This window comes from Pseudophryne corroboree, chromosome 11 (assembly GCF_028390025.1).
Source record: "Pseudophryne corroboree isolate aPseCor3 chromosome 11, aPseCor3.hap2, whole genome shotgun sequence".
In the NCBI taxonomy this organism is placed as follows: domain Eukaryota; kingdom Metazoa; phylum Chordata; class Amphibia; order Anura; family Myobatrachidae; genus Pseudophryne; species Pseudophryne corroboree.
Window position 1 is genome coordinate 28,981,433 of NC_086454.1, and position 17,024 is coordinate 28,998,456.

Consider the following 17,024-nt stretch of genomic DNA (forward strand, 5'->3'; position numbering starts at 1 on the left):
GCATGGTGTCCCCTGAGTCCGCGCTGCGCTGACGTGACTATACCTTACCGAGTATGGTGTCCCCTGAGTCCGCGCTGCACTGACGTGACTACACCTTACCGAGCATGGTGTCCCCTGAGTCCGCTCCTACGCTGACGTGACTATACCTTACCGAGCATGGTGTCCCCAGAGTTCGCGCTGCGCTGACGTGAATATACCTTACCGAGCATGGTGTCCCCTGAGTCCGCGCTGACGTGAATATACCTTACCGAGCATGGTGTCCCCTGAGTCCGCGCTGACGTGAATATACCTTACCGAGCATGGTGTCCTCTGAGTCCGCGCTGACGTGAATATACCTCACCGAGCATGGTGTCCCCTGAGTCCGCGCTGCACTGACGTGACTATACCTTACCGAGCATGGTGTTCCCTGAGTCCGCGCTGCGCTGACGTGAATATACCTTACTGAGCATGGTGTCCCCTGAGTCCGCGCTGACACGACTATACCTTACTGAGCATGGTGTCCCCTGAGTCCGTGCTGCGCTGACGTGACTACACCTTACCGAGCATGGTGTCCCCTGAGTCCGCTCCTACGCTGACGTGACTATACATTACCGAGCATGGTGTCCCCAGAGTTCGCGCTGCGCTGACGTGAATATACCTTACCGAGCATGGTGTCCCCTGAGTCCGCGCTGACGTGAATATACCTTACCGAGCATGGTGTCCCCTGAGTCCGCGCTGACGTGAATATACCTTACCGAGCATGGTGTCCTCTGAGTCCGCGCTGACGTGAATATACCTTACCGAGCATGGTGTCCCCTGAGTCCGCGCTGCACTGACGTGACTATACCTTACCGAGCATGGTGTTCCCTGAGTCCGCGCTGCGCTGACGTGAATATACCTTACTGAGCATGGTGTCCCCTGAGTCCGCGCTGACACGACTATACCTTACTGAGCATGGTGTCCCCTGAGTCCGTGCTGCGCTGACGTGAATATACCTTACCGAGCATGGTGTCCCCGAGTCCACGCTGCGCTGACGTGAATATACCTTACTGAGCATGGTGTCCCCTGAGTCCGCGCTGACACAACTATACCTTACCGAGCATGGTGTCCCCTGAGTCCGCGCTGCGCTGACGTGACTATACCTTACCGAGCATGGTGTCCCCTGAGTCCGTGCTGCGCTGATGTGAATATACCTTACCGAGCATGGTGTCCCCTGAGTCCGCGCTGCGCTGACGTGAATATACCTTACCGAGCATGGTGTCCCCTGAGTCCGTGCTGCGCTAACGTGACTATACCTTACCGAGCATGGTGTCCCCTGGGTCCGCGCTGTACTGACGTGACTATACCTTACCGAGCATGGTGTCCCGAGTCTGCGCTGCGCTGACGTGACTATACCTTACCGAGCATGGTGTCCTGAGTCCACGCTGTGCTGACTACACCTTACCGAGCATGGTGTCCCCTGAGTCCACGCTGCGCTGACGTGACTATAACTTACCGAGCATGGTGTCCCCTGAGTCCGCGCTGCACTGACGTGACTATACCTTACCGAGCATGGTGTCCCGAGTCCACGCTGCACTGACGTGACTAAACCTTACCGAGCATGGTGTCCCCTGAGTCCGCGCTGCACTGATGTGACTATACCTTACCGAGCATGGTGTCCCCTGGGTCCGCGCTCCACTGATGTGACTATACCTTACCGAGCATGGTGTCCCCTGGGTCCGCGCTGCACTGATGTGACTATACCTTACCGAGCATGGTGTCCCCTGGGTCCGCGCTGCACTGATGTGACTATACCTTACCAAGCATGGTGTCCCCTGGGTCCACGCTGCACTGACGTGACTATACCTTACCGAGCATGGTGTCCCCTGGGTCCGCGCTGCACTGACTATACCTTACCTTACGTGACTATACCTTACCGAGCATGGTGTCCCCCGAGTCCGCGCTGCGCTGACGTGACTATACCTTACCGAGCATGGTGTCCCCTGGGTCCGCGCTGCACTGACATGACTATACCTTACCGAGCATGGTGTCCCCTGGGTCCGCGCAGCACTGACTATACCTTACTGAGCATGGTGTCCCCTGGGTCCGCGCTGCACTGACGTGACTATACCTTACCGAGCATGGTGTCCCCTGAGTCCGCGCTGCACTGACGTGACTATACCTAACCGAGCATGGTGTCCCCTGGGTCCGCGCTGCGCTGACTCCACTATAGCTTACCGAGCATGGTGTCCTCCGGGTCCAACTCAAAAGGAATGGGATTAAGCGGTAGATTGATTGCATTGATGCCTTCCTCTTGGAGATCCGACACTGAAAAAACAACAGCATTAATAGTGGTTAATATTCCTACAAGGACACGTGGACAGTATAGTACATTGTGAGTGGTCGGTGATGTCTAGGTAGTGGCCCTGATACAGGTTCAGGCGGATGTAGCATTGTAGCTGCCTCACTGACAGCACTGGGTAAGAATTACCCCGGGGTGTGCTTACCAACCCTCCTTCTATGGGACAAAGGTTTCCGTGTTACCTCGTGGCCCTATTCTCCCTGTCGTCTTACAAACTGGGGACACATGGAGCAATCATGACAAGGGGTCCCAGGCCAACGGTTGGGCTACCAGAAGCCATCTACAGAGAAATGACTCCCATGACAGGACCAAGTGGACAAATCTGACCAGATCGAAGCCAGACGTCTACCTGACTCGGACCACCTCCGGTGTGACTGGGGCCCGTTGGCGCAATAAGAAGATACCACATATCACCCACCCACCGTCATTCTGAGACAAGATTTACCAACGTGGCTAATAAAGATCCCAACGCCTGAAATAATACCAGGCCGGCTGCCGCAGTGTGGCCGGCCAGCGTCGGTGGGGGGAGAGTATGTGCAAAACATGAGTCCTCACCACGGATGTGTCCTTCCATAATATACAAACGTTCCAATCCATTTCCTTTGGGTTTCCCATCCTGTGTCTGCTCCCTCACAGAACAGGAGACCTTGTCATTTAATTGAAAGTATTTTCAGGAAATTATTCTGTACAAGAACATCTTTCCCGTTCCATTATCTGCTGATTCCCTGCCAAGTAAATAGCAAACTGCTGTACAAACCTGTCTGCTTTCCCGAGCCACCCCACCACATGTCCCCAGTACGTGGGACGGGGACAGAACCCAACGCGGAGCACAGGCGGTTGTTACACACACAGAGCGTCCACAGATACCGGACCTGATCCTTCACGCTGGCTCGGAACCAGGGGACGTCTTACACGGAGCACGGGAGGATTAGGGGCAATTATCAAACCGCAGAAGCACATTAGACGTGCGCGGCTGATCCTGGCTGCGGCCCAGACAGAGGAACATTGCGTCGCGCTGTCATAATGAAATTACACAAAGATCTATACGTTCAAAGCTTATTTTATTATTGCCCGCAATGCATAAGATGAGACATCGAATCGCAACCACAGACTGAGATAAACGTAATGAGCCATTTGGGAACCGGGGACTCTCTAAAATCCTTTCACTGAGTTACAATGTTATGCGTAGATCACTATTCGGCAAAGGGTGCAGCCATTCAGGAGACAGCGAGGGAAGTAATACTGTATAAATGCCCCGCAGAAGGCAAAGTGACCTGTAACAATATAACGAAAAAACGCTGGAAATAAACGCAGAGAGACGGGCGTTTATCGCCCGGACGTCAGTGGTAGCTGCGCAATACTCTGATGTCTCAGTGAGACTAGTCTGGTAAGGGTTAAGTTATCGCTTTGCCGCAATATTCTCAGGATTTTCCATTCCCCGTATTATTTTATTATTTCCCTGTGAGAACATGATTTACAATAAAGCAGACTGCGTTAGTAACTGAAATGTACGCACAGCGCAGGGAAACCACATCATAGACTGTCACTAAGCCGTACATTACTTCTCATGTCCCCCAGTGCGTATGCATGAGGCCCCTTATATAACCACACACTTACTGTGTACCAGTAACACTGCATAATAAGAGCAGCCTGGCAGCTCTGCAGAGGGTACAGCGGGTTATGTAATGCCACTCAGGGTGTGAAAAGCTCTGATTGCAGGACATCACTTCTCAGTAATACAAACGTCATTGAGTCTGGTCTTACAATCTATATAGTACGATGAAAATTCAAAACATAATACATACAGACACACAAATGTATGCACACACATACATACATACATACATACATACATACATACAGTACACACATGAATATATACACACACATACATACAGTACACACACAAATATATACACCCATACATACACACTCACACAATCTATATAGTAATATACTGTATAGTACAATGAAAATTCATAACATAATACATACAGACACACAAATGTATGCACACACATACATACAGTACACACACACAAATATATACACCCATACAAACACACACACAAATGTATACACACCCATACATACAGTACACACACATACACACAAATGTATACACACACATACAGTACACATAAATATATACACACACTGTAGTTCAGATGGATACACCGGATACACCCATCCGCAGAGGCATCTTACTGTTTGTACTAAGCCTTGGAGAGAGATAAAGTACCAATCAGCTTCTAAAGGCCCGTACACACTGGCCGATATATCGCGGGTCCGTCGGCCAGTGTGTACGGCCGATACGTCTGTGAACTCCGTCGTTCACAGATGTATCGCTTTGGCCCCACAGCACAGCCGACGGCCAATATATCTACCGATATATTGGCGCGTCGCTGTGTGTGTATGTGTACGCGTACACATGCTGCGGCGGCCGGCGGTGACTGACAGCTGAACTGGGCGAGCATGTGTACACGCCCGCCCAGTTCATGACGTCAGTCCCCGACGGATCGGGCAGTGTGTATGCTCAACACTCTGCTCGATCCGTCCATAGATATATCTGCAGATCAAATGATCAGCAGATATATCTTCCAGTGTGTACCCACCTTAACTGTCATGTTACAGGCTGTGTTTGAAAAATGACAGGAGCTGATTGGCTGGTACTTTCTCTCTTTCCAAGCTTTGATACATACGTCCCAATGTCACCAAAATGTGCATTAACCTCATAATTATGTCAGGCAATATACAGCAAAATGACATGTAATACAGACTTTTCTATTACTGCGATAGTACAGCAGGTCTCCAGTGTCGAGGAGAACAAGCTTCAGCGTTCCTGCCTTGCTCCCTACTGTACCACATGCGCTCCCTACGCTCCCAGCCTTACTCCCTACCGTACCACATGCGCTCCTTATGCTCCCAGCCTTACTCCCTACCGTACCACACACACTTCCTACGCTCCCAGCCTTACTCCCTACCGTACCACATACACTTCCTACGCTCCCAGCCTTACTCCCTACCGTACCACATACACTTCCTACGCTCCCAGCCTTGCTCCCTACTGTACCACATGCGCTCCCTACGCTCCCACTCCTTATGCTCCCAGCCTTACTCCCTACCGTACCACATACACTTCCTACGCTCCCAGCCTTACTCCCTACCGTACCACATACACTTCCTACGCTCCCAGCCTTACTCCCTACCGTACCACATACACTCCCTACGCTCCCAGCCTTACTCCCTACCGTACCACATACACTTCCTACGCTCCCAGCCTTACTCCCTACCATACCACATACACTTCCTACGCTCCCAGCCTTACTCCCTACCGTACCACATGCGCTCCTTATGCTCCCAGCCTTACTCCCTACCGTACCACATACACTTCCTACGCTCACAGCCTTACTCCCTACCGTACCACATACACTTCCTACGCTCCCTGCCTTACTCCCTACCATACCACATACACTTCCTATGCTCCCAGCCTTACTCCCTACCGTACCACATACACTTCCTACGCTCCCAGCCTTACTCCCTACGCTCCCAGCCTTACTCCCTACCGTACCACATGCGCTCCTTATGCTCCCAGCCTTACTCCCTACCGTACCACATACACTTCCTACGCTCACAGCCTTACTCCCTACCGTACCACATACACTTCCTACGCTCCCAGCCTTACTCCCTACGCTCCCAGCCTTACTCCCTACCGTACTACATACACTTCCTACGCTCCCAGCCTTACTCCCTACCGTACCACATGCGCTCCTTATGCTCCCAGCCTTACTCCCTACCGTACCACATACACTTCCTACGCTCCCAGCCTTACTCCCTACCGTACCACATACACTTCCTATGCTCCCAGCCTTACTCCCTACCGTACCACATACACTTCCTACGCTCCCAGCCTTACTCCCTACCGTACTACATACACTTCCTACGCTCCCAGCCTTACTCCCTACCGTACCACATGCGCTCCTTATGCTCCCAGCCTTACTCCCTACCGTACCACATACACTTCCTACGCTCCCAGCCTTACTCCCTACCGTACCACATACACTTCCTACGCTCCCAGCCTTGCTCCCTACTGTACCACATGCGCTCCCTACGCTCCCACTCCTTATGCTCCCAGCCTTACTCCCTACCGTACCACATACACTTCCTACGCTCCCAGCCTTACTCCCTACCGTACCACATGCGCTCCTTATGCTCCCAGCCTTACTCCCTACCGTACCACATACACTTCCTACGCTCCCAGCCTTACTCCCTACCGTACCACATACACTTCCTACGCTCCCAGCCTTACTCCCTACCGTACCACATGCGCTCCTTATGCTCCCAGCCTTACTCCCTACCGTACCACATACACTTCCTACGCTCCCAGCCTTACTCCCTACCGTACCACATACACTTCCTACGCTCCCAGCCTTACTCCCTACCGTACCACATGCGCTCCTTATGCTCCCAGCCTTACTCCCTACCGTACCACATGCGCTCCTTATGCTCCCAGACTTACTCCCTACCGTACCACATACACTTCCTACGCTCCCAGCCTTACTCCCTACCGTACCACATACACTTCCTACGCTCCCAGCCTTACTCCCTACCGTACCACATACGCTCCCTATGCTCCCAGTCTTACGCCCTACCGTACCACATGCGCTCCCTATGCTCCCAGTCTTACGCCCTACCGTACCACATGCGCTCCCTATGCTCCCAGACTTACTCGATATCGTACCACATGCGCTCCCTATGCTCCCAGACTTACTCCCTACCGTACCACATGCGCTCCCTATGCTCCCAGACGGGTGGTCTTCAGTATGCCGAATGTCGGGATCCTGGCGCACAGTACACCGGCGCCGGAATCCCGACACCCGGCATACCGTCAGGTATTCTTTCTCGTGGGGGTCTACGACCCCCATGGAGGGAGAATAAAATAGCGTGTGCCCGCAGCGTGGCGAGCGCAGTGAGCCCGCAAGGGGCTCATTTGCGCTCGCCACGCTGTCGGTATGCCGGCGGTCGGGCTCCCGGCTCCGGTATGCTGGTCGCTGGGAGCCCGGCCGCCAGCAAACCATACTACACCCTCCCAGACTTACTCCCTACCGTACCACATGCGCACCCTATGCTCCCAGACTTACTCCCTACCGTACCACATGCGCTCTCTACACCATAGCCAGATTAAGGGGGGGCGCAGAACGTACTATACCCCGGGCCCCCCACTGCCAGGGGCCCCCCAGCTGAAGCACACTGACATAAATAGCTCTCCTCTTGTTCAGCAGCAGAACCAGGCAGCCAGAATGTGAGCCGCACAGTATACAGTACAGGCAGAGATACAGGAGTATCAGGTTTCATAAGATACCGATGGACCTTCCCAACTAGAGGAGAGATAGGAGGGGGAGAGAGCTGTACGTGACCCAGGGATCCCAGCTTCTCCTCCTCCCCGACTGGTTGTATGGGTCCTGTGCAAACTGTTATCTAATTTGGGTGTAGAGAGACAGACATACACACACACAGAGTTCTCCTGAGTCCTGTCCCAGTGTGTAAGTAGCGCAGAGGCTGCTGCTATTGCATTCTTACAAGATAAATTAAAGATTTTATTTTTCTGTGCATATTTTAAGGTTTACGTTATCTTTGTTCCACTACGGGACACTTTATAAAATAGTTGTCTCTCAAGTAGGTGGAGCTATAAACAGTACCCGTGCCTTATTAAACTATTTGTTTTAATATAATATACACTATTAGTTTAAATTTAATGTACACAATCTATACCTCCCAACAGGACCCATTCCAGGAAGGACAAATGCTCTCTACCGGGACTTCCCTCTTAATTTATGATTGCAACCACCTCTGTTGAAATACCTATCAATTAAATAGTTCAACACAGGTGACGCAAATCATATATTAAGAGGGATTTTGGGAAGCACTTTATGAATCTTCAAAATTGATTGAAATCGATTCCTTTCTAACTTTTTACATTTTTTTCCTAATAAACAAAAAAATCCATTTTGCATTCAATTTTCAAATCAAATTTGATGTGGATTCATGTTTGGAAGGGATTTTGAGTTGAATTTATGAAATCCCTTCCAAAATCGAACCTCAAACCCCCATTGAAATCCCCAGCAAAATTGAATGTAAAATCAAACACTACTTCCTCATTGCTTCCTATTGGTCCAAACGTATCACACACACACACACACACACACACACACACACACACACACACACACACACACACACACACACACACTAAAGGGGAAGCGCTCTCTTTACACTGTTTTATACATGAAAACGTAACTAATGATTAAAATGTTGTGGTTTTTTAATTTAAAAAAAAAATACAGATAATATAGTTGGGAATAAGTTTACTCCTAATCTGCCTTCCTGCCTGCCTTCAACCTTATGTGTACACATAGTCCATTTTTGCCAAAAAAACTCTGCCTGCACCCTGTTAACTGCATAATGTTTTTGGGGGGAGTAGTTTATTTTTTGCGTGATTCTGCAATAGATGGCAGCACAGCACAATGTCGAACATCTTTGCAAAATTATATAATAATATGCCTTTCGTAAAAAAACAAAACAAAGATGCATTCTGCCATCGATTGGGCTATATGTGCCTCTTTATACTTATGCTCAGCAGGAGTTTGTGGATTTGACAGTGGAGTCAGAAGCCAAGAGCAACAGCCATAGACTAAATAACCTTTTTTGGTGGAAGGGGAACAAATTAGAACAATATAGTAACATTTACTATTTACTTGCTCTATTAGCACATACTGGTATCTTACACAACAACTATCCCTCTGGCATTTGTCCCACAAGTTTTTTTGCAGACAGGGATGAATTGCTGAGGATGTAGGCAGCATGGGCTGAATCAGGATAGCCAGTTACTTCACTCATGAATCTCTATATACTTTCCAGCCAAATTGCCCAATATTGTGCTCTGGTGCTATCTATTGCACAATAATGGAATACGTTTGATGTTTATAAGTATAAATATGTGCTCTGTTCAACTCATTAAGCTGCTGATGCTGCTCTGATTGATCCTCCAGGGTTATCTCAGTCAGCTGGTGATTTGCATTATGCAGGTAGGTGCACAACAAACCATAACCTTGGTCATCCATCATTGCTACTCCCACACTGCCCTACATGCTTTTGGGTACTTAAAAGTCATCACTATCAATTTCCGACCATTAGAATGAGTTTAGAAGCCAAAATCTAATGTCTAACGTCATTCTAAACATTTGCGGACTTGAGATTCTATTTGGAGTTTGATTTACAATTCGATTTCAAATCGAACATTAGTAAATGAGGGGATTTCATGTTCGTCTATGGGAAAACATCGATGTTTTTCAGAAATTCAATTTCTATTGGAATCTGCCTTTAGGATCGATTTAGTAAATCTGTTCAACCCAAATTGAATGGAAACAGTGAGGCAGATGTACTAAGCCTGGAGAACGGATAAAGAAGTGATAAAGCAGTGAAAAGTGGAAGGTGATATTGCACCAGCCAATCAGCTCCTGTCACTTTTCAAAGACGTAATGATTGGCTTTTGCGTTATCACTGTGCACTTATCACTGCTTTATCCCTTCTCCAAGTTAATACATCTGCCCCAGAACGTTAGTAAATTTTTCCCCGGGAATGGGTCATGTTGGGAGGTATGCACAGTCCAATAAACCTCCACCCCCTTTCCCTAGACCAGGGCGGTCTGGGGGAAGGGGTGTTTATAGTATTCAGTACCCCGGGGCGGGGCCCTCCAAGTCTTAATTAGGTCCTGCCCTACACTCCCAGCCTTGATCCCTACTGTACGATATGCTCTCTCCATCTGCTCCTCCTTCCCGCTTGGGTGTCTGGGTCCTGTGTAACCTGTTATCTAATGAGAACATTTGAGTCTAGAGACACACACACACACACACACACACACACACACACACACACAGAGTCCTCCTGAGTCCTGTCCCAGTGTGTAAGTAGCACAGAGGCTGCTGCTATCGCATTCTTACAAGATAAATCACAGATTTTATTTTTCTATGTGTATTTTAAGTTTACGCTATCTTTGTTCCACTACGGGACACTTTATAAAATAGTTGTCTTTCATGTAGGTGGAGCTATAAACAGTACCCCAGGCATTATTAAACTATTAGTTTTAATCTAATATACACCATTTGTTTAAATGTAAAATACACAATCTATAACTCCCAACAGGACCCATTCCAGGAAGGACAAATGCTCTCTACCTGGACTTCCCTCTTAATTTATGATTGCAATCACCTCTGTTCAAACACCTTTCTCATCAATTAAATAGTTCAACACAGGTGACGCCAGTCATATATTAAGAGGGATTTTGGGGATCACTATGAATCTTCAAAATCGAATGAAATCAATTCCATTTGAGTTTCTAACTTTTTGAAAATTTTCCTAATTAACTGAAAATCAATTTTGCATTCAGTTTTCAAATCAAATTCAATGTGGATTTCCATCCGTACTCCCTACCATACTACACTCCCAGCCTTACTCCCTACAGTACAACATGCTATCCCTATGCACCCAGCCTTACTTCCTACCTTACGACATGTGCTCCCTACACTCCCAGACTTCCTCTTTACTGAATGACATGCGATCCCTACTCTCCCAGCCTTTCTCCCTACTCTCCCAGCCTTACTCCCTACTGTATGAGATGCGCTCCCTACTCTCCCAGCCATACTCCCTACTATACAGCATGTGCTCCCTACTCTCCCAACCTTAATCCCATCCTTTTACGACATGTGCTCCGTACACTCCCAGCCTTACTCCCTACTGTACGACATGCGCTCCCTACACTCCCAGCCTTACTCCCAACTTTACGACATGTGCTCCCTACACTCCCAGCCTTACTCCCTACTGTACGAGATGCGCTCCCTACACTCCCAGCCTTACTCCCTACTTTACGACATGCGCTCCCTACTCTCCCAGCCTTACTCCCTACTGTATGACATGCGCTCCCTACTCTCCCAGCCTTTCTCCCCACCGTACGACATGTGCTCCCTACTGTACAACATGCGCTCCCTACTCTCCCAGCCTTACTCCCCACCGTACGACATGCGCTCTCTACACTCCCAACCTTACTTTCTACTGTACAACATGCGCTCCCTACACTCCCAGCCTTACTCCCTACTTTACGACATGTGCTCCCTACACTCCCAGCCTTACTCCCTACTGTATGACATGCGCTCCCTACTCTCCCAGCCTTTCTCCCCATCCGTACGACATGTGCTCCCTACTCTCCCAGCCTTACTCCCCACCGTACGTGTGCTCCCTACACTCCCAGCCTTACTCCCCTCCGTATGACATGCGCTCCCTACTCTCCCAGCCTTTCTCCCCACCGTATGACATGCGCTCCCTACTCTCCCAGCCTTACTCCCCACCGTACGACATGCGCTCTCTACTCTCCCAGCCTTACTCCCTACTGTACAACATGCGCTCCCTACTCTCCCAGCCTTACTCCCCACCGTACGACATGCGCTCTCTACTCTCCCAGCCTTACTCCCTACTGTACGACATGCGCCCCCTACACTCCCAGCCTTACTCCCTACTTTAAGACATGCGCTTCCTACACTCCCAGCCTTACTCCCCACCGTACGACATGTGCTCCCTACACTCCCAGCCGTACTCCCTACTGTACCACATGAGCTCCCTACACTCCCAGCCTTACTCCCTACTTTATGACATGCGCTCCCTACTCGCCCAGCCTTACTCCCTACTGTATGACATGCGCTCCCTACTCTCCCAGCCTTACTCCCTACTGTATGACATGCGCTCCCTACTCTCCCAGCCTTACTCCCTACTGTATGACATGCGCTCCCTACTCTCCCAGCCTTTCTCCCCACCGTACGACATGTGCTCCCTACACTCCCAGCCTTACTCCCTACTGTATGACATGCGCTCCCTACTCTCCCAGCCTTACTCCCTACTGTATGACATGCGCTCCCTACTCTCCCAGCCTTACTCCCTACTGTATGACATGCGCTCCCTACTCTCCCAGCCTTACTCCCTACTGTATGACATGCGCTCCCTACTCTCCCAGCCTTTCTCCCCACCATACGACATGCGCTCCCTACACTCCCAGCCTTACTCCCTACTGTATGACATGCGCTCCCTACTCTCCCAGCCTTTCTCCCCACCGTACGACATGTGCGCCCTACACCCCCAGCCTTACTCCCTACTGTATGACATGCGCTCCCTACTCTCCCAGCCTTACTCCCTACTGTATGACATGCGCTCCCTACTCTCCCAGCCATACTCCCTACTGTATGACATGCGCTCCCTACTCTCCCAGCCTTTCTCCCCACCGTACGACATGTGCTCCCTACACTCCCAGCCTCACTCCCTACTGTACGACATGCGCTCCCTACTCTCCCAGCCTTTCTCCCCACCGTACGACATGTGCTCCCTACTCTCCCAGCCTTACTCCCTACTGTACGACATGCGCTCCCTACTCTCCCAGCCTTACTCCCTACTGTATGACATGCGCTCCCTACTCTCCCAGCCTTACTCCCTACTGTATGACATGCGCTCCCTACTCTCCCAGCCTTTCTCCCCACCGTACGACATGCGCTCCCTACACTCCCAGCCTTACTCCCTACTGTACGACATGCGCTCCCTACTCTCCCAGCCTTACTCCCCACCGTACGATATGTGCTCCCAGCCTTACTGTATATTTTCCAAAGTAACACAGGTGACAGAAAGCCGACGTTAGCCAGGATTTGGACATTAGCCAGAAGTAACAGATTATGAATAAGTAGTGGCAGTAAACACACAGGGTTATACGTTCTACAGTCTGAGCACTGCCCTGTACTACACTCTGCAGCTGCTGTAGCAGCACCCAGGCAGAGGTGACGGTGGGATCTGTACGGTACTGACCAGCGTGACATCTCCGCCTGTGCGTCTGATGCAGAACCGATGACTGTGTATGTTACAGGGGATAAATGTAGATAAGTCCTTTACTCTCATCTGCGCTGTGACCATGAATTATTTATCTAGTCAGCGCCTCTATAACAACACCGGTACAGGAGCCTCTGCCCTCATCGGTCTGTATTACACATTAATGCATCTGGCTGCTGATTCTTAGATAATGTCGGGGCAACATGTAGACCTTGCACTAATGAATGATTACTCTCCATCTGTCAGGAGCAGTCGGCACAGGTATAAAGCTGTAATTGTGCAGTGCTTCATGGGTCTATTTTCCATCACCTGGCATCTGCCGCTCCCTAATCTCTGTACAAACCACAGAAGCATTAGATAGGACAGGGGCCCCTCCGTACTGATATAGGGGGCCCTCCGCAAAGATATAACAGCCCCTGCCCTCCGCCAGAACACCAAAGCACTCAGAGGCCTCCTACCTTTAGAACACAGAGCACCACAACCCATTGTACATCGTCCAAGTGACTGGCATCTTTGCCCACGGACAGCAATCTGCTCGGAGATTATACAGATCTTCAGTGAAGGCCGGCCGGGAGATACACACCAAGCCGCAGCTCCTCTGCCAGTATAGTGTGCGACACTGGAAGCACCGACAGGCTGCCTGTATAATTTAATATGGAGCCACAGGAGACGGACGGACAATCTGTACAGCAACGTAACACGGCCCAGAGATAATGTGTACTGTTCTATCCCTGCGGCTGCAGCGGGCACTCCGAGGGCAAGCGAGCAAATCCATCCGGAATACAGATCAATGATTTCTGACAAATGTGAGAGGCGATTGTATATTCATATTCCGCAGACACAATGTCACGTGGCTGATAACTGGGCAGGGAAGGACACAGAGGCTGTCATAGCAAAAAGTGAATGGGCACCATCGGTGGCCGATGGGGAAAAATCACACCTTCTAAAGGTATCTTTCATGGTAAAATCCCTGGGCTGGCGCAGAGATGAACGTACGCCCTGTTGCGGAATGTACATCGCCTGAATTTTTCCTAGGCAATGCATGAAAATGGGCGAACGCAAGCGCAAGTGATGCAGAGCTATACGCATCTGGATCGCATCTACACCTATGATTAGATTGCGACAGGTCGGCCGCGACGGGGCGTCCTCACATAAGCTATGTTCAGTGAGGGCGATGTGACGGAGCTGCGAGTGACCCAGATCTGGAAGTAAGATGTACGGAGGCCTGTATTTCACACCTAGTAGTGCAGGGAATGTGCAGGTACTCGCTGCTGCTGACTTACTGAAGCAAACAGGAGTTTACGTTACACATGCAGATGCGGGCGCACTTTATGACGTGCAAATCACTGCATATGGGCAAATATATACGCATTTTCTCTGTACAGGCCCTAACCTGGACGGTTAGGGTCAGACTGCAGGAGGGGATGGTTAGGCTGCGGGGTGGAAGGGTTAAGGTTAGGTTGCACGAGGGGAAAGTTAGGGTTAGGCTCTGGGAGGGGATGGTTAGGGTTAGGCTGCAGGGTGGGAGGGTTAGGGTTAGGCTCTGGGAGGGGAGGGTTACGGTTAGGCTGCAGGGTGGGAGGGTTAGGGTTAGGCTGCAGGGTGGGGACGGTTAGGGTTAGGCTCTGGGAGGGGATGGTTAGGGTTAGGCTGCAGGGTGGGAGGGTTAGGGTTAGGCTGCAGGGTGGGGACGGTTAGGCTGCGGGAGGGGACGGTTAGGGTTAGGCTCTGGGAGGGGATGGTTAGAGTTAGGCTGCAGGGTGGGGACGGTTAGGGTTAGGCTGCGGGAGGGGACGGTTAGGGTTAGGCTCTGGGAGGGGATGGTTAGGGTTAGGCTACAGGGTGGGAGGGTTAGGGTTAGGCTGCGGGAGGGGATGGTTAGGGTTAGGCTGCAGGAGGGGATGGTTAGGATTAGGCTGCGAGAGGGGACGGTTAGGGTTAGGCATGCGGGAGGGGACGGTTAGGGATAGGCATGCGGGAGGGGACGGTTAGGGTTAGGCTGCGGAGTGGGAGGGATAGGGTTAGGCTGCGGGAGGGGACGATTAGGCTGCAGGAGGGGTGGGTTAGGGTTAGGCTGAGGGAGGGGATGGTTAGGGTTAGGCTGCAGGAGGGGACGGTTAGGATTAGGCTGCGAGAGGGGACGGTTAGGGTTAGGCTGCGGGAGGGGACGGTTAGGGTTAGGCTGCAGGAGGGGACGGTTAGGCTGCGTGAGGGGACGGTTAGGGTTAGGCTGCGGAGTGGGAGGGATAGGATTAGACGGTTAGGGTTAGGCAGTGGGAGGGATAGGATTAGGCGGTTAGGGTTAGGCTGCAGAGTGGGAGGGATAGGATTAGTCTGCGGGAGGGGACGGTTAGGGATAGGCTGCGGGAGGGGAGGTTAGGGTTAGGCTGCGGGAGGGGACGGTCAGGGTTAGGCTGCGGGAGGGGACGGTCAGGGTTAGGCTGCGGGAAGGGATGGTTAGGGTTAGGGATAGGCTGCGGGAGGGGACGGTTAGGGTTAGGCTGCGGGAGAGGATGGTTAGGGTTAGGGATAGGCTGCGGTAGGGTACGGTTAGGGATAAGCTGTGGGAGGGGACAGTTAGGGTTAGGATGCGGGAGGGAATGGTAAGGGTTAGGCTGCAGGAGGGGACGGTTAGGGTTAGGCTGCGGAGTGGGAGGGATAGGGTTAGGCTGCGGGAGGGGTGGGTTAGGCTGCGGAGTGGGAGGGATAGGATTAGGCGGTTAGGGTTAGGCTGCGGGAGGGGATGGTTAGGGATAGGCTGCAGAGTGGGAGGGATAGGGTTAGGCTGCGGGAGGGGACGGTTAGGGTTAGGATCTAGGAGGGGACAGTTAGGGATAGGCTGCGGGATGGGACGGTTAGGGATAGGCTGCGGAGTGGGAGGGATAGGGTTAGGCTGCGGGAGGGGACGGTTAGGGTTAGGCTGCAGGAGGGGACGGTTAGGGTTAGGCTGCGGAGTGGGAGAGATAGGGTTAGGCTGTGGGAGGGGTGGGTTAGGCTGCGGAGTGGGAGGGATAGGATTAGTCTGCGGGAGGGGACGGTTAGGGATAGGCTGCGGGAGGGGACGGTTAGGGTTAGGCTGCGGGAGGGGTGGGTTAGGGTTAGGCTGTGGGAGGGGATGGTTAGGGTTAGGCTGCGGGAGGGGACGGTTAGGGTTAGGGATAGGCTGCGGGAGGGGACGGTTAGGGTTAGGCTGCGGGAGGGGATGGTTAGGGTTAGGGATAGGCTGCGGGAGGGTACGGTTAGGGATAAGCTGTGGGAGGGGACAGTTAGGGTCAGGCTGCGGGAGTGAACAGTTAGTGATAGGCTGCGGGAGGGGACAGTTAGGGTTAGGCTGCGGAGTGGGAGGGACAGGGTTAGGCTGCGGGAGGGGACGGTTAGGGTTAGGCTGCAGGAGGGGACGGTTAGGGTTAGGCTGTGTGAGGGGACGGTTAGGGTTATGCTGCGGAGTGGGAGGGATAGGGTTAGGCTGTGGGAGGGGTGGGTTAGGCTGCGGAGTGGGAGGGATAGGATTAGGCGGTTAGGGTTAGGCTGCAGAAGGGGACGGTTAGGGTTAGGCTGCGGGAGGGGTGGGTTAGCCTGCGGAGTGGGAGGGATAGGATTAGTCTGCGGGAGGGGACGGTTAGGGATAGGCTGCGGGAGGGGACGGTTAGGGTTAGGCTGCGGGAGGGGACGGTTAGGGATAGGCTATGGGCGGGGACGGTTAGGGATAGGCTGTGGGCGGGGACGGTTAGGGTTAGGCTGCGGGAGGGAACGGTTAGGGTCAGGCTGCGGGAGGGGACGGTTAGGG

At 51.8% G+C, this 17,024-nt stretch overlaps 1 protein-coding gene across 2 annotated transcripts in view; it reads right to left on the reverse strand.

The window, feature by feature from the left end:
• Positions 1 to 17,024, reverse strand: part of PARVA (parvin alpha) — an 85,040-nt gene that overhangs the window by 26,690 nt on the left and 41,326 nt on the right. Inside the window, exons 1-2 of one of the 2 annotated variants that reach the window (XM_063946414.1) lie at positions 13,696 to 14,017; positions 2,197 to 2,286 (exon numbers count right to left, since the gene is read on the reverse strand). In XM_063946414.1, coding sequence (XP_063802484.1) covers positions 2,197 to 2,286; positions 13,696 to 13,723 — 118 coding nt within the window. In that variant the 5' untranslated portion in view covers positions 13,724 to 14,017. Of the gene's footprint in view, positions 1 to 2,196; positions 2,287 to 13,695; positions 14,018 to 17,024 lie in introns of those variants that run through there. The other variant, XM_063946413.1, reaches the window with a different exon arrangement.